The sequence below is a fragment of the Marmota marmota genome, unplaced genomic scaffold (assembly GCF_001458135.2).
Source record: "Marmota marmota marmota unplaced genomic scaffold, marMar, whole genome shotgun sequence".
In the NCBI taxonomy this organism is placed as follows: domain Eukaryota; kingdom Metazoa; phylum Chordata; class Mammalia; order Rodentia; family Sciuridae; genus Marmota; species Marmota marmota.
This window is the reverse complement of record NW_026000205.1, coordinates 6,784,375-6,801,985: the sequence shown is the minus strand read 5'-3', so window position 1 is coordinate 6,801,985 and position 17,611 is coordinate 6,784,375. Positions and strand designations below refer to the sequence as shown.

Here is a 17,611-nt window from a genome sequence, read left to right as displayed (position 1 = left end):
AGCCTGTCAGAGCCTCCTGTGACCAGGGTCAGGGCCCGCTCTCACCGTTTGGATCCTGGACAGCATCCCTGCTTGAGTCCTTGACACTGGCCACAGATCTCCTCATAACCACCAGGGGGCGACATGGGACTCACAGTCAACACTTGGCAGATTGATTATGACACTTGGACTAGGCTTTGAGTCAGGAGGTGGAAGTGTGGTCTGATTTCCATCCCCAGTAGACTGCAGGGTGCCTCCCACGAACCTGCTCGGCTCCCACTAGTGTTCCTTCCTGGGCCTGTGAGGACCCTGCACAGCCAGGGGTCTCTGAGCAGGCCCTGCACCCAGGCATCACCCATGGGGAAAGTCAGGGTGACCACAGGAGAATCACTAGGTAGAGGACAGAGGCCACCCAAGGAAGGCATGGGCAGGCCTGAGACACAGCTCTGCCAAAAGTTGGAGAGAGAGGGTCTCCCTAAAATCTCTCCCTGAGGACCAAGGAGCCCATGGTCACCTACCTCCACTACCACAGTCCTCCCCTCCCAGGACACAAAAGGTCTGAAGTCCTGAGATAGCCACTCAGAGGCCAAGCTGGAGACACCAGGACAGAGAGCAGGTCCCCTCACCAGCCATCACTCAGAGGGCCCCTTTCCTGACCCCAGAGCTCTCTCTGTCCCCTTCCTGCTGGGGGGAAATCCACCTTCCTAGAGCATTTGAGAACATGGGGAAGACACAGGGTAAACTGGGACTCTCATCATAAAGGAAATATATCAAGGGGTGAGGGGACCCCAGGGGTTCCCTGGGTGGTGCTGAGAGCCCTGAGGCCAGGACACAGCTGAGGCCAGTGCTGGGTGAGCCACTTCTCTCAGGGGACAGCGTCCCCACCTGCCTTGCTCCTCAGGGTGTGGCATGCAGTAGTGAAACCCAACAGGGAAAGCAGAAGGGACAGGAGGCAGGACTGAGAGGGAGGGGACAGAGAGGTTCCTCCACAGAGACCCCGCCCCCAGCCCTGTGACCCAGGAAAGTGCTCCTGCCCTGGGAGGAGGCTGAGCTCAGAGAGGAGCAGGGCAGCAGGGCTGAGTGGCCTGGACCTGGGCTTCCCAGCGGGTCTCAGTGAAGCTCCTTCCACAGAGGGGACAGAGCAGCAGGGACCATGCAGCCCCCCTCAGCCTGTCCCTGCAGAGGGGGCATCCCCTGGCAGAGGATCCTGCTGGCAGGTAAGAGGGGACAGTTCCCTGAGGAGTGTGGGAGGTGGAGCACAGTCTTGCTGGTGTCCCCCAGGGAGGACACGACCCTCACAGGGGACACAAGCATTCACTGAGAACCCGATGGGAACAGAACACAGAAGACAGAAGCTCACCAACAGGGAACTCTCAGTGACCTGGAGCTGATGAGGGGGATGGAAAGCTCAGAGGTTCTCTTCCCCAAGTGAATCACCAGGGGCCATTATATTTTGAAAATCAGTGTTAACAGCTCTGTCAGGGCCACTCTCCAAATAGAAAGGCAACTTGAGCAGTGGACACTGTCTGCAGCCACCAGCCTCAGACATTGGCACACAGACACCTGGACACTCAGGGTGGGGACCCTGCTTCACTCATCCACAGGAGACTGAGCCTGGTCCAGGCCCTGGGCTACCACAAGGGTCAGACTAGTCTCTGCCTCCTGGAGCTTCCTCTCTAGAGGGCAGGAAGCCAGGCCAGAGGGAGATCTGCAGGTGAGGCCAGGTGCTGTGTAGATCTAGGAGGGCAGAGAGCAGGGAAATGTCCACAGGGAGGACCTGGGGGCTGTAAGGAGGGGGTCAGGGGAGGCGGGTGCCCAGGTGCCCTGGTCAGAGCAGAGATCTGAGGACACTGAGGGGCCAGCCTTGCAGACACCTGGGGAAAGGTGTTTCTAAGAGAGGATGATAGGGACAGGGGTCCTGAAGGAATGGAGGTCATGCTGCTGGCCTTGATCCAGGGACACACATGCACATACACCCCAAGGCTGAGGATGAGGACTCCTGCTGAGGACCTGGGCCCCATCTTTCCACCCCATTTGAAGGGCCCAGTATTGATGGATTTCTCTCTCTTCCCTCCTAGTCTCACTGTTAACCTTCTGGTACCCGCACCCCACTGCCCTGCTCACTATTGAACCAGTGCCTTTCGATGCTGCTGAAGGCAGAGACGTTCTTCTCCTTGTCCACAATGTGTCGGAGAATGCAATAGGCTACAACTGGTTCAAAGGAAACACAGCAAACAACAGTTTCAAAATTATATCATACCTGGTATCCTCACAGATGACTACCCCAGGGCCTGCATTCAATGGTGGAGAGAAAATATACTCCAATGGATCCCTGCTGTTACAGAAAGTGACACAGAACGACACAGGATTCTACACCCTGCAAACTGTAACTGCTGATGCTATAGTTGAATTAGCAACTGGAGAGTTCTTCGTACATGGTGAGTGACATCCCAAGGCCTGCTGGGTGTTGAAGTGGTTAACTCCACTGCACACACACAGGACCCTGAGGCCTGGACTTTGCGTTGGAGAATTTAACTCAGGACACACGCAGGGCAGACAGACTTCAGAAGATCCTACTCCTCTGCCTGAATCCACTGGCAGAGAGCAGGGTGGTCTGGTGGGAGACTCGGCCCAGGCAGAGCAGTCTCAGCCCAGCCCCTGTGTCCTTCCCAGGAGCATGGCCCTGAGAAAGACCCTGCAGGACTGAGTCAGGCCTGGCCTGAGGGCCCTGGAGTCCTCACAGAGAAGGTCAGCCCAGGAAACTCCTGTCCCAGATCTCTGTCCCAGGCTCCTGGCTCCAGGTGACCCTGAGGACATGTGGCCAGGGTTGGAGTTTGGCTTCCTGCTGAGGGACACTGGGGAGCAATGATTTACTGGCTACCTGATCTGGTAGCTCCTGGAGGTGGTCACCAGCCAGGGCACAGTCCCAGGAGCCACATCTGGGCAAGGGCACCTGGGCATCTCCTTCTCCTGGGACTAGGTGTGGTGAGCACAGAGGGACAGGTGCCTCGGGCCATTCAGGTGCCCTGATGGACCTCTATGAGGCTCCACAGGAAGGTCCATGTCCCCAAGGGGAGGAACAGAGGAAAGAGATGCTCCTGGAGCTCCTGGTCCTCCTGGGACCAGCCCAGGGCGCTCTCACTGGGAGGCAGATCAGAGCAGGGGCTTTTTCTTTGGGGGCAGCTCCTCTAAACCAAGGTCAGGTTACTGTGAGTATTTCAAGGTTGATTTATAGACAACATGGTGAACCAGACACCACTTCCCAGGTATCCAATAAAGGGAAACTTCTACCATGCGACCAGCGCACTGGTTTCATTAATGAGGTTCTTGGCATAAAAGTTAACTAGTGAGATCGAAATAAACACACAGACTCAGTTACCTTTTTCTATGACCAGGTCCGAGACGGCTCCCCCTCTGGTTCCCATCTCGAACCACCCGTAGGGCAGCAGGGATTACTCAGGGCTAGCAGGAGAGAGAGAGAGAGCGAGCACGCCAGGGAGTAGCCTTTTATTGGGGAACAAGAAATTCAGGGGAGAATTCCATCCAATGAAGGTTGAGGGGGGCCGCACTCCAAGGTCAGGGTCAGTGATTGGCCCCAGGGTCAGTGGTCAAGACACACCCCCACACGGACAGGCTCCGACACAGTTTAGCCAGAGCGCCTCAGACCCAAACTGGGAGTTGCCCAGTCACGTGTGAGAATGGCTTCCCACAGGAAACTGAGGCACAGGGAACACAGACCATGGGTGGCAGATCAGTGGTGCATGTCACTGTGCAGCTAGAGCCCCGTGCTCTGCATGCTGAGGGCCTATTAGGCATCTGTGAACCAGAGACCAGACATTGGCTCAGGTAGTTTAGTCCTGGGCACTGGCAGCCTGGAGGGGACACTGTGGTCTGGGAGTGAGAGCAAATGGAGAATAATCAAGTTTTATTCTAGAACCAAATCCCCTTCCTCAACAAAATGTCCAGGATTCCCCTTCATAAGTAGGTCCACAAGCTCCCTTGGTGGACTTGAGGTCATGTGTTTCTTGGTGTGTTGGGTGTCACTCACTCTGCAGCATAAGGAACAGGACGTTCTCACTCCCCACAAGACCCTCCAACCAGCACAAGGCCCAGTGTGTGGCCAACTCTCAATGGTTTTGGGATAAGGGGGGGAGGGATCATGAATGAATGACCCTGAACCCCTTCAGAGTCTGGAACCCGCATGTGCAATCCCAGGGGGTTCTGCCACCTGCTCCCTGTCCCTCCTGGAGGCTGAGGCTCTTGCTCCATCCCAACCAACCACCTCTCCTGAGGCCACCCAGGAGCCACATCACAGGATGCCCGTGGGGAGGCCGGGCTGTGAAGGGTCTTCAGGGTGGCCCTGGGTCAGTTCTGAGGCGGCCATGAGGCTCTTGGACCTGGGGCTTTAAGTCACTGTACCCCCACTGCTCACTGCCATGGCGATTCTGGCTGTCTTGCTCCTGCCTGTCCGTCCTCTCCCTCCTTCTCATTCAGACAGGACTGGCCCTGCCCTGCACAATGAGCCATGCCCTTCCCTCCTGCACTAATGGCCATCTGTCCTGTCCACTTCCTGCTAACACCTGGGGCCAGACCCCCTCCTGGCCGTAGTAAAGGGCACAGAAACAGTCGATACAAGTGCCCCTGTCAGGCTGCATCAGGGGCAATGTCACCCACTGTGAAGGGGGCCCCACTGTGTCCCCTCCAGGGCTCTTTCCTTCCATGACAACGACATGTGAAATAGGCCAGGACACAGGCCTGAGCATCTCCTCCATCTACTCTCTGCACTGACTCAGCGAGGGGGACACAGGCAGGACAGGGCTGCAAGCCCCTAGGTCCCAGGCTCCTTACACCCAGATGACTGGTGGCTCCATCCTGGTCCCTAAGTGGGGCTCACGCTCCTCCAGTGACTCCCAGGACTTTCCCCAAGGGGGAGCTGGACTGAACGGTGCTGTCTCAGGGGCTAACTGACTATTCCATATGTGCCTGTGACCTCAGGAGGCGCCATCACCACAAGGGAGGTCTGTCCCCACATGGTGTGATGCTCCAGCCATGGTCATTTACATTAGGCTCTAGGCTCTGATTTGGATCAATTTGATAATCTCACTGCACTTCCTGGGGAGAAAAGAAAAGGAAGAAGGCATTCCACAGGCCTGTGTCAGGTTCTTCCCCACTTTGCCTGAGTCTCCATAGCAATTGGGAACATAGACTTCTAGATTGGTTAACATGATCAATAATACTTCTCTGAGTTTGGTGTTGTGCCCCATTTTATGTAACAGACATGCCTCAGGTGTCCCCTCTGACCAGTTCAGTCCTCCACCAGGACCCACAGGTCTCTCCTTACTCAGGAGGTTCCTGGTTTCAAACTGACTTTAGCATCTGCCTTGGGTCATAATGTGACCTCGCAGGACTTCAGAGCTCAGTCTAAGACATTGTGCTCCTTAGAGAAATATTTCTTTCAGAAAGGAGTCTTAGATCCTGGGTATTAAAAACTATTTTCCCATATGGGAAAACTTTAACATCCCCCATTTCTACCCCAGGTCTGCCACACACAAGCCCACGAGGGCCATATTTTCAGCAAGGTCCTGGTCCCCTTGCTCCACCTCTTAGTGCTAATATGTTTGGAACCATCCACTGGTCTCTCAGGACCATTCCACATGTCTCACCTGCTCTCTGCAGGGGGAGAAGGGATGTAAAGACCAAGGACAGGAACTTGATTCTGCTCTAAACCTTGTCTGTCCCCCTCACCCTAGAGCATTCTTTGGACTCAGGCTTTGCCTTTCAGGTATCACTGGCTCCTCAGTCACCAGGAAACATCTGAGCAGAACTGTCCCCCCAGTGGCCCCAGCCTGACCACCCAACTGAATGCCCCCCGGTCTCCTAGTGTGGGATTTCTGTTCACACACCCCATTCTCACATCAGGCTGTGGGGTCTTCTTGGTGTTTAGGCACAGTGGGGTGTCCCATCATGACCCACCTCTAGGATGGCCTTCAGAACCAAAGGCTCAGAGGACACACACGTGGGCCGAGCCCTGGAGTCTGTGCAGATGGAGGGACTCTGCGTCTCAAGGCCAGCCAGGGCCAGCGAGGACCAGCAGAGACACGGGGTTTCTAACTCCCAGTCCTGGGTCTGTCCAGGACCAAACTCTGCAATTAAGTGCACCTGTGAGAAACTCTGTGCTTCTCCCAGACACAGCCCAGGGGGCCCCACATCCTCTGATCCTTCAGATCCTCCTACATCTCCCCAGGATACCCACTCCTGCCTGGTTCTTCAGGATTCAGGTTGGTGGGAGGTGAGAGGCCAGCCCAGGTGGAAAGACAACTTTGTGCAGATCACAGGGCAATCCTCTGTTTGTTGTCTGCACAGAGAAATTACCCAAACCCAACATCACAATCAACAACTCCCAACCCATGGAGGGTGAGGACTCTCTAGCATTAACGTGTGAACCTGAGATTAATTATGGGAGCTACCTGTGGAAGATAAACAATCAGATGATCCCAGATGGTGACAGGCTGAAGCTGTCCAACAACAACCAGGACTCTCACTTTATTCAATGTCACAAGGAATGACACAGGACCCTATGAGTGTGAAACCCAGAACCCAGTGAGTGCCAACCGCAGTGACCCCCTCACCCTGAATATTTCCTGTGAGTAACTTCTATTCCTCCATTACCCTGGCTGTGAACTCAAATACACAGGGCCAGAGGCTGGGCCACTAAGTCCCTCTTGGGTCCAAGTACACAGACCCTCTCTCCTGGGCACCTGGACTGGCTGTGCCATTTGCCCCAGGCACATCCAGGCAGGCCCAGCCTTGGGCCATGAATAGGAGGGGAGGGCTTGTGGTTCCCTGGGGAGGCCTGGGGTCAGCCACCTGGGACAGAGAAGCAGTGGAATGTCACAGACTAATTTCAGTGAACAAAGGGGTTTGGTTGAGACTTTCTGTGAGTATGTATGTTGCTGGGATTTGAACCCAGGACCACTTGCAGCTGGGCAGGTGCTGTATCACTGTACTCCCCAGCCTAGTTGTGACTTAAAAAAAAAAAAACAAGGTCGTGACATGGATCAGTAGTTATATTGTGGTCTTCTACAATCTAGGAACTTCCCCTTCCCTCTGATGACATTACATGTGGGTTTATTTTGTTTGTCCAGATGGTCCGGATGCCCCCATCATAAAACCCCCAGACTCACATTTCCGTCCAGGGACAAATCTCAACCTCTCCTGCCACGCAGACTCTAACCCGCCTGCTCAGTACTCTTGGTCTTTCAATGGGAGGCTCCTGGAATCCACACAACAGCTCTCAGTCCCCAACCTCTCTACAAATAATAGCGGATCCTATGTGTGTGTTGCCCATAACTCTGTCACTAACTTCAATAGGACCACAACCAAGAATATTACCGTCTCTGGTAAGTGGACCCAGGAGCACAGTATCAAGTACTGGGTGGAGTTTTGATTTTCTGGAAACAACATGGAAGAAGTTACTTCCTAGCCTCAGGCCCACTGTCAGTCAGCCCCTTGCTGTTTTTCCACAGGGCTTGTGGCCCAGCCCTCCCTCAGAGCCACCAACACAGAACCACACTCTGTGGCCATGACCTGCCTCTCAGATGACCCTGGAATCTCCATCACGTGGATCTTCAATAGCCAGACTCTGCAGCTCACAGACAGGATGCAGCTGTCCCCGGACCACAGGACCCTCAGCATAGACCCCGTCAGACAGGAGGATGCAGGGGAGTATCAGTGTGAGGCCTCCAACCCCGCCAGTTCCACCAGGAGTGACCGCTACAGACTGGCTGTGATCTGTGAGTGGCCCCCGTGCCACCAGTGCTTCCGTCATATATTTCACTGTCAAGGGCCATCATATGGCACCAGCCATGAGCATGGGGTAGATGCCAGAGCTTGGAGAGAATGTGGTTGACTACGTAGAAATTAGGTGCCTTGATGTCACCTTGGTTCTGATCTGTACCCGAGGCTGGGCCTGGGCTAGACACTCTGTGAGGGCTGCCCACTGACACTGTCCTGTGATGGGAAGGAAGAAAAGAGGAAGAGTGGGGTGTGACCCAGTGGTAGAGCACTTGCCCGGCCTGTGTGAGAACCTGGGTTCAATTCTCAGCATCAAACAAACAAATGAATAAAATAAAGGTCCTTCAACATCTAAGAAATATATTAAAATAAAAGAGAAGAGGAAGAGACCTTAACAGGAGCATGAGCAGGATGTGGCCCAGCTCCGTGTGGAGAGGGTCAGGCTAGAGCACATGCAGGTTTCAAAACCAAACGTGAAGAAATCTCCAGAAGCAGAGTCAGGAGGACATGGTGACGACATGACTAACTGCACTGGGACCTTGGTGCCACTTCCTTCCACCCTCTGTGGGCCCCTGCAGGGCCCAGCTGGTTCCCCTGAAGACCTGACCTTCAGCCCCTTTCTCTTCTCTTTCAGCAGAAGAGAGGACCCCAGGCCTCCCTGTGGGGGCCGTCGCTGGCATCGTGACTGGGGTCCTGGTCGGGGTGGCTCTGGTGGCTGCTCTGGGGTGTTTCCTGCTCCACACAAGAACTGGAAGGTACCCAGGCTTCCCCCACCTGATCCCACCCAGGTGACCCCAGGCCTGAGGGAAGGAGACCATCCTCAGACTCTGGCCTGACTCCGACCTCCCCACTTCCCGAGGACCCTCCCCTCTCACCCCAGCTGCCCCCGTCCCTCACCAGCTGCTGGCCCTGGGCTGATTGCTCAACAGCTGCCTCCTCTGCACATTGGTCACCAGGACCTGTCCCCACAGCACTGGTGTCCCTCCCTAGACTAGTGTTCCAAACGGCACCTCCTGCAGTGTTTGCCCCCACACCAAGAGAGGGCTGAGCTATGTGTATGAGGGGTCCTGTCCCAGGTCACTCAGGGCAAGGGCTGGGGCCTGGAGAGGAAGGTGGGTCCACTCTCCACACCTCCTGTGTGACCCAAGGCCCCTGATGTGTGAGGTGGGATCCCAGGGCCCAGCCAGTAGTGTGTCCTGGAAAGTTCTCTGTCTCCTGGTCAGGTGGGTGGAGAGCACAAAAGGCCACTGTCACATCACCTCATCTCCTGGCCTGAGCAGAGGGTCCTCCACAGCAGGGTCACCAATGGGGGTCAGGGATTTTCAAGATGCACGTGGTTCCCAAACGTCTTACCTATGTAGTAACCCTGCTTTCCTCCCCCCAGGGCCTGGACCCTTCCACTCAGTCAAACTCTCCTGCTCTAATTCTTCCTTAATCCTCAGTCCCTTTTCTGGGTCCTTCAGCCAACATTCTCCTGGGTCTGCACCTGGGAGGGTCTTTCACCTTGGCCCAGGGCAGCAGTGTATTCTTAAGGCCTTTCCTCCCCTCCCCTCTCCTGGGCCCCCTGGTACCAGACCTGATGGGGAGAGGAAGCTTTCACACCCTCCTTGGAAATGGGGTACCCTCCTCATCCCCTATCTCGCCCCAGTCCATGACCCTCATGAATAAGGCTGACCTTTCCTAGGGCCAGTGTCCAGCTTGGCCTCAGAGACCACCGCACCCCAGCATCAAGACCCGGTAAGTGCCCCCTCAGCCTGAGGGTGGCTAGGAGCCCCTAGGCCTGCCCCATAGTGTCCACCCTAGCCCACAACCACACGTCCAGGGTTGAAAGTTTACACTGGGGATTCAAGGATCCCTGTCATCAAACACAACAGGGGACCCACCTGGCCAAGCCAGCCCAGACTTGTGGCATCTGGTCTCCTCCTCATGTTCCTTGGTTCTTTGGACCACTACAAGGGCAAAAGGGTCTCTCCCAGGACATGCTGTCTCCCCTGACACTCTGATAGTTGAGGTCCCCCAGCCCTACCTGCAGAAGGGGCCCAGCCTTCTTCACACTACTGCTAACTCTTGTCTCTGTCCCCAGGCCAAGGTCCCTCTGACACTTCCACCTCCCTGGTAAGTCCCCCCAGCTGTCTCTACACAGGGGACTAGCTCTGCAGGCTCAGGACAGGGGCACTGTCAACCCCGACACAGCACAGACAACCCCACTCATGATGGACCAGGACAGGGTTAGCCTGGCCCTGGCCAGAGACTTGGCCACTCTCAGGGACAGGACACCATCATTCTGTCCTCAGCCCACCCTACTTCCTGCCATCTCAGGAGAGTCCTGGTGCAGAATGGGTGCTGGGAGCTTCTATCAGTGGCCCTGGGTTAATGATGGGGACCATAGTCTGGACAGAAACTGGGGTGTCTGTCCTGAAGTGGAGGCTGGTGCTTAGGACCCAGAGCTGGTACCTCTTGAGAAGAAAGGGCTAAACAGACACAGGGAGTAAGTTCTGGCCTGTCAGAGANTAAAATAAGACATGCCTGAAATTTGGTGAGAAGAAGCAAAAATGTGACCATTAATGATTCGTATGCACCAGTGTGAAGAAGTTCTAAATAACTTTTAGCATGCTGCACAGAAACTGGTATAACATGCCTTCAGTATACTAACACTCATATGCTCTGTTTTGTTTTGGCAGTTGGCAAGAAGTTAATTTGCTTTAGTGAAAATCCCTCATTCCAGCTTTTCTATATAAATAGCTTTTCTTGCTGTTTTAATGTGGTGTACACTATAGCCTCACAAACCTTCCCTTATAATCTGCAATATCCTAACTAAAGTTACTGACTTGGTCTTATTTGCACAGTTTTTGTGTCATGTTTGCTTCTTGAATCGGATTAACGACAATATTTCTCTTCTCCCCCTTTAAACTGTAATGTCACTTGATCTAATTTATGTGTAGGAGCACTACACCATTTGTTTCCAGTGCCGCACACAGAAGATACAGACTTGTGTGCAGAATGTATCTTCCTTCCAGTCTGTAATACCCTTCACATGGAAGATTAATGAGGGAAATCTTTATATTCTGCATAAAAACAAAATCAAATTTATATACTAAAATCATTTGTCTAAAAATTTAAGTTGTTTTCAAATAAAAATTAAAATGCAAAAAAAAAAAAAGATGATGCTGGATTGAAACAGGTTGTGCATTCAATTGTATTAGACCCCTGCTGTCCGCCTTGGGCGCCCGCTACTTTGGAGTTCTCGCGGGGATTCCTGGGGAGTTCACGTTGGTTGGTGAAGTTCTGGTGGTGGGAGTTCCGGTTGGTGTGTGGTGTGCCTAGAAGGCCCGCTTAGGTGGTGTTCCCGGGAGTTGGGAAAATAAAGTTTGTTCCTGCTTGAGTGGCTCGTGATTTGTGCCCAGCCAGACTGGGGCAACCTTCCACTCTGCCCTGCCTGGTCTCTCTGGAATCAGCCTCCTCTGCACACTCCAGCACCCAGGGCAGAGGCTCAGGGCTCCCCACATGGGGCTCTGCAGGCTCCATGGTGATGGGACAGAGGGTCTCCTCCCTGACCTGGGGCCAAGGATGTCCACTGCCACCTCTCCACAAACCTGGAGCACTTCCTAGCTCATTCCCTGAGGCTTGCAAGGGTGACATTCTCAGGTAGGTTCACATGGACCAGGCCACTACATTCCTGGAAATAAATGGTTCATGTACTAAAGCTCAGAGACGCTCTCCTGATGCCTCACAGTGGTCTGTGCTGAGATGAGAAGTAGGAAGAAATCGTCAGAGTGTCCAGCATGACTCAGCTCTAGTGAGGCTCCTCTGCATGAACATAGCATCACGTCACACACGGTGACTTCTCTCTCCTTGGTTTCCTGGTGCTGCTGCTACAGACTGCTCCCACACAGTGGCTCCGAACAGCAGATACCAAGGTGGCCATGAGCTGCATTCTTCGGGAGGCTCCACAGGAGTCAGTTTCCTCACTTTTTCCAGCTTCTAGCTGCTGCCTGCTTCCCTGGCCTGTGGGCCCGACTCCCCTTTGAAGCCAGCAGCGTCACCCTGCATCCTCTCTGATCTGCTCCAACCCACCCCTCCCACCCCTCTGCAGTCCTGCCTCCCTCTCTCACTTGCAAGGGAAGGACCTTGTGACACCTGGACCCACCAGATGGACACAAGAACCTCTCAATCTCATGACAATTAATGTCATCTATAAGGAATTTTCTACCATGTGGCACATTCTGATTCTGTGGGTGAGGATGGGGACATCTCTGTGGGGACATTTCTCTATTGACCACACTTCTAAAGGACATTTTGTTTTTCTTCTTTCACTGAAAAGTGCACATGGGTAGCTGAACTGGGTCACCTGTAATCTGAAGTGACAGCTCCAGCACCTCTAACTCCTGAAAGGGGGGCAGGGGACAGGCCACACTCCAGCCCCTCCCCACCTTCTCCCTGCTGATGATGTTCAGATCTTAGGAACAACAGAACTGTGAGATCCAGGCTCAGCAGCCTTCAGCAGTTGCTGGTTGTCAGCACCATGGACAGAGTCTCAGGTTGCTGGTTCCCAGGCAATGCAGCAGGCAGGACCCAGAAGAGAAGGGTCTGCTGGGAAATATGCCCATTTCCATTCTGCACAAGAGAGTTATTCCAGGCATGATCCCAGTGGCCTCTACTGTACTGTGAGGCCTCTGCACATGTCGGGGCGTGAGGGTTGTTGACTCGTCCACTAGCAGATTGCTGTACCACAGTGGACCTTAGGAGGCTGAGAGCCTGCTGCAGGCTCCCAGTGACTGAGACTCAGGGGCTGGGTTCAAGCTCAGTGGGAGGCAGTTGCCTTGCCTACATGAGGCCCTGGGGATGATCCCAGCATGATACGTGCATGTGTTTATGCACACGCCAACACAAGTCCCCTGAAACTCAAGTCCCTGTTGCGGCCTAAAATCTGGTAGGGAATTTTTCCCTAACATCTGTCCTCAGTGCCTGTCCTGAGAACCACACCAGCCTGGAGCAACCCCTGAGCACAGTATCCTGCTCCCTGATCCACACATGAGCCCCTGAGAAACTGACTCCAGTCCATCCAGTGACCCTGCAGGTCACACTCACAGCAACTGATTGCCCAGAGGAAGGGTCACCTGTGCACTCAGGGGAGCCTCCATGGCTACGATGGGGTGATTCCTCCTCACCTTCTGCATCTCAGCAGTCACCAGGGTCCTCTGTACCCTGTCCCTTCACCCACTGTTTCTCCTTGAACACAGCCTCAGATCCCGACAGGTGGAGTTGGGGTGCTATCTCTCCAGGAGTCCTTCCCACTCTTCCCACAAGAATCTGCTCAGCCTTTGGGACCCTCCTCTCTACAGGTGCCTTGTACCCTGGGGTCCTGAACACCTGCCCCCACATCATGCCAGCTTCAGTTCAATGACAACCATCACCCAGCTCTGACATCCTCACCCACAGCAGGTGTCTGAGCAGACTCACCAGGTGGGACACCTGAGGCTTCAGCATGCAGCAGCATCCTAGTCCCTCTCCTCCCTCCCCGAGGGGAGTAGACCTCGACCTCCAGCCCCAGGAACCCAAACCTGCCTGTGCACCTGCCTCCAGCCAAACTCCTCAGCCACCTGCTCCCCTCCATCTTCCCTAATCCTGCACAGAGAGGGGACAGCCCTCCTAGCACTCTCCCTGCTCACTGCCAGCCTTCGGTGATCATATGGATTCTTCAGGAATCACCTGTGCTCAGGTCAGGTAATCTGTGGGACAGGAAGAAAGAAAACGCCTCCCACATGCCTTTGAAGATGAAATAAACAGGAAAAATCTCTAACCAGAAATCAGAAGGCAAAAGACTCCCCTGAATTCCTAGTAGTGCACCACCTTGGCCTTGAACTTCCCAGCCTAGTGCTCCCTAGGGAAAAATAACTTAGACTTCTGGGATCTGTTATCTCCCCCTCTCTGTGCAGATGAGGAAGCTCCTCAAAATACAGCAATGAGCAGGACACTGAGCCAGGTGACGTGACAGACACAGGCTCAGGTAGATGAACTGGATGGCCTTAGCCACCCTGTTATCACCACCCAGGAAGGCTGATGGCATCTTGTCAGGGAGAAATTTCAGGTTCTTGGGACCCCTTCCTTCCCTATCCCACACAGTGCCATGCCTCCTGAGACACTCCCTGGGTCACACTGCATGGAGAGGGCAGAGTGAACCTCTCCAATCCCATCCAGACCTTCATCGTGAATGGCTGGAAGCAACCTCCATATGATCTCCCCCAAATTCTGTGTCTCTGGGAGAATATGCTGAGCTGAGGACACTGATTCCAAGCCGAGCCTCAGCAGCCTGACTTTTGTGGAGGATTGGGAACCATGAGGTGTGACAGGGTCTCTGACCCTGAAGCCTGATTCTCTGCCTAAGGTATCTCCAGGTGGGGTCTGGAAGGATCCTCTAGCTTTCCTGACAGTGCAGCCCAGACACCCTGAGGACAGAGGGGATGGGGAAGTCCCTGAGGAGGGAAGAGGAGTCCTGGACCTCACCACCCCGGGCTGTGATTTGAGCAGGCTCTGAGGTCATCTAGGGTGGGGAAGGGTATGGCGTCTGTCCACCTGAACACTCTGGCTCATGTGAGGGTCATGGATATTGAACCTCCGTTGTGCCCACATAGGCTCCAGCCTGGACTGAGGGTGGTGACATGGTGCTGGATCCCCAGTACTAATGGACAGAACCATGTTGGGCATCAGACCACAAACCTGAGGTCACAGAAGAGCTTTGTTGAGTGATATTGAGAATTCAAGACTAAAAGTGGTACTTTTTAAAAAAATTAAATGTACATTTCTTACAGGCTTAAAGACAATATAAGAAAAGAAAACATTTCCTAGACTCCCATTTGTGCTCTCCTCACTGTCCACCAGAGGGCAGCAGATCAGCATGGCTGCTCCCCAGGGCTCCCCAGCCCAGCCTCAGCCCACAGTCCTCCTGCCTCTCTAAGCTGCCCCAGATGGCCTCTGCCAGCTCCATGCTGAAGGCCATCCTCTGCAGCCAGCTCCTGCCCCTATTCCTCAGGTCTTCCCCAGGCAATGTCCTCTGGCTTCAAGTTCTGGTCAGAAAGGCCCTTTCCCAGGGGAGCCTTCTGAGCTCCCACTCCAGCACAGGCTCTGGCTGCCTAAACTCTGTCACTAGTGGCCCTTCTCTCTGTTGCAGCTAGCTCCTCGGTTCCAGGAGCTCCCCGAGTGTCTGTCTGCCCTGAACAAGAGAGACTCCATGAATGCAGGCACCACGTCTGTCCTGCCCTCCGTGGGACTCCCAGCCCAGTGCCCGACACGTAACAGATGCTCAATGAATACTCATGAAATGTAGGGAGAACCAATCAATCAAAGCACATGACCTCCATGTGGCCACCAAAGTCAGAGTATGTTCCATGTGCACAATGGAACACTGGCCTCAGCTCTGGAGACGGCCAGCAAGTGCCTGAAGCTGCCCAGAGATGAGGCCTTCATGCTGGTAGTGTTGGGGGAAGACAGAGGCCTCCTAACAGTGAGGGGTCATTCCTGATTCTTTCCACAGCCCTGACAGCCTCTCCCTATCTCTACCCAGTGAGTGACACCACTTTTCCCAGGAGGTCTGGGCAGCTGCCTGTCCTTCCTCCAGATTCCCCATCCCAGATGGAATTTCTACCAGGGAAAGCCAGAGCCCCATGTGACCACAGAGGAAGGTGACTCTCAGCCTCAAGGGCACCAGCCTGAGGATTCCTGTGCCTATGGTCCCTGCAGACATCTCAGCAGCCCAAAGAGTCTGGGGCGTGAGGGGAGCTCAGCACACAGGACCTGACTTTGTTTCCATCTCAGAGGGGCTGGGGGTTCACAGGGCTTTCTCTTCCCACAGAGGAACCAGGGAACCCTGGTGGAGATGCAGGTGGGAGCATCTCCAGTTCCTGGACCCTGTGAGCAGGCCTACACAGAAGCCAGACAGGGACAGTGATGACTTTGGAGCCAAGACCCTATGTGCCATGATGGAGAAACCTGGTATTCTAGGACCAGCCCCCAAGCTGGTTTCCTCTCCCCAGAGCTCCAAGAGACACCACCCATGTCCTTCCTTTGAAACCTTGGGACAGATGGCTCCTCCTGAGGCTGCCCATCCCCGGGTGCCCATCTTCCAACTCTGAGCAGCAGTCCTCAGGACAACTCCTGTCCTCTCCCTAGACTCACCCTGCACTGGGTGTCAGGCAGCCTGGACCCAAGGTGAACAGGACTCATATTGCAGTTTGTAGGTCAGGGCCACCTGTGCCTGGGTGTCAGGGCCAGCTCTCAGCATTTAGACCCTGGGCAGCATCCCTGCTACAGTCCCTGACACTGGACAGGGGTCTCCTCAGGAGCTCAACCGGTGATCACATGGACTTGCAACCAACCCTCCGGATGCTGATTCTTTGAGACAGGAGATTGGTTTTGGCTAGAGATGGAGGTGGAGATGTAGCCTGATTTCCACCTTGGAACCAATGGCCACATGGGCTCCCTCCCTCATGCCTGTTGTCCCCACCAATCCTTTTTGGTCCTGGAGAACCCTGTTCTACCACATGTATTTCCCTCCTTCCTGGTATCACACCTGGGGAAAGGCAGGGTGACCACAAAAGAACAATCCAGAGAGGACAGAGGCCACCCAAGAGGCCATGACAGGTCTGAGCCACAGCTCTACCAATAAATGAAGGGAAAAGCTCTCCCTGAAATCCTTCACCAAGGGCAGCAGAGCCCAGGGTCACCTGCCTCCCACTGCCACATCCTCCCTTCCAAGGACACAGGTCGCCTGCCCCTGCACCACAAGGCCCTGAAGCTCCCTCTGAGACATGTGGATGTGGGACTCTGAGCTAGGCTGGTGACACAGAGGTAGAGGACAGGTCCCCCCCACAGTCATTCCTCAGTGGGACCCATTCTAGCTCCAGAGCCATGTAGGACCCCTTCCTGCCAGGAGCAATCCACCTTCCCAGAGGGGGGAGAACAAGGGAAGACACAGGGTAAACTGGGATTCTCATCATAAAGGAAATATGCCCAGGGTGAGGGGACCCCAGGGGCTCCCTGGGTGGTGCTGAGAGCCCTGAGGCCAGGACACAGCTGAGGCCAGTGCTGGGTGAGCCACTTCTCTCAGGGGACAGCGTCCCCACCTGCCTTGCTCCTCAGGGTGTGGCATGCAGTAGTGAAACCCAACAGGGAAAGCAGAAGGGACAGGAGGCAGGACTGAGAGGGAGGGGACAGAGAGGTTCCTCCACAGAGACCCCGCCCCCAGCCCATGTGACCCAGGAAAGTGCTCCTGCCCTGGGAGGAGGCTGAGCTCAGAGAGGAGCAGGGCAGCAGGGCTGAGTGGCCTGGACCTGGGCTTCCCAGCGGGTCTCAGTGAAGCTCCTTCCACAGAGGGGACAGAGCAGCAGGGACCATGCAGCCCCCCTCAGCCTGTCCCTGCAGAGGGGGCATCCCCTGGCAGGGGATCCTGCTGGCAGGTAAGAAGGGACAATTCCTTGAAAGAGGACCGGAGGTGGAGCACAGTCTTGCTGGTGCCCCCTGGGGAGGACATGACCCTCACAGGGGACACAGGGCTTCACTCTGTCCCATTGGGAATCCATTGGGAACAGAACACAGAGACAGAGAGAAACTCACCAAGAGAACAGATGAAGGGGGATGGAAAGCTCAGGGGTTCTCTTCCCCAAGTGACTCACCAGGGGCCATTATATTTTGAAAATCAGTGTTAACAGCTCTGTCAGGGCCACTCTCCAAATAGAAAGGCAACTTGAGCAGTGGACATTTGCTCAAGCCACCAGCCTCAGACATTGGCACACAGACACCTGGACCCTCAGGGTGGGGACCCTGCTTCACTCATCCACAGGAG

At 54.7% G+C, this 17,611-nt stretch overlaps 2 protein-coding genes across 2 annotated transcripts in view; both read left to right on the top strand.

The window, feature by feature from the left end:
• Positions 1-985: 985 nt before the first annotated feature.
• Positions 986-17,611, top strand: part of LOC107151629 (carcinoembryonic antigen-related cell adhesion molecule 6-like) — a 22,351-nt gene continuing 5,725 nt past the window's right edge. The window contains 9 exon segments of the mRNA XM_015497026.2: positions 986-1,196; positions 2,058-2,417; positions 6,343-6,509; positions 6,511-6,622; positions 7,125-7,379; positions 7,506-7,772; positions 8,408-8,528; positions 9,458-9,510; positions 9,857-9,888. Of these exon segments, the coding sequence (XP_015352512.2) occupies positions 1,133-1,196; positions 2,058-2,417; positions 6,343-6,509; positions 6,511-6,622; positions 7,125-7,379; positions 7,506-7,772; positions 8,408-8,528; positions 9,458-9,510; positions 9,857-9,888 (1,431 nt within the window). The 5' untranslated portion in view covers positions 986-1,132.
• The window catches only part of LOC107151628 (carcinoembryonic antigen-related cell adhesion molecule 21-like), a 4,784-nt gene continuing 4,185 nt past the window's right edge, over positions 17,013-17,611 (top strand). Inside the window, exon 1 of the mRNA XM_048790850.1 lies at positions 17,013-17,225. Coding sequence (XP_048646807.1) covers positions 17,162-17,225 — 64 coding nt within the window. The 5' untranslated portion in view covers positions 17,013-17,161. The remainder of the gene's footprint in view (positions 17,226-17,611) is intronic.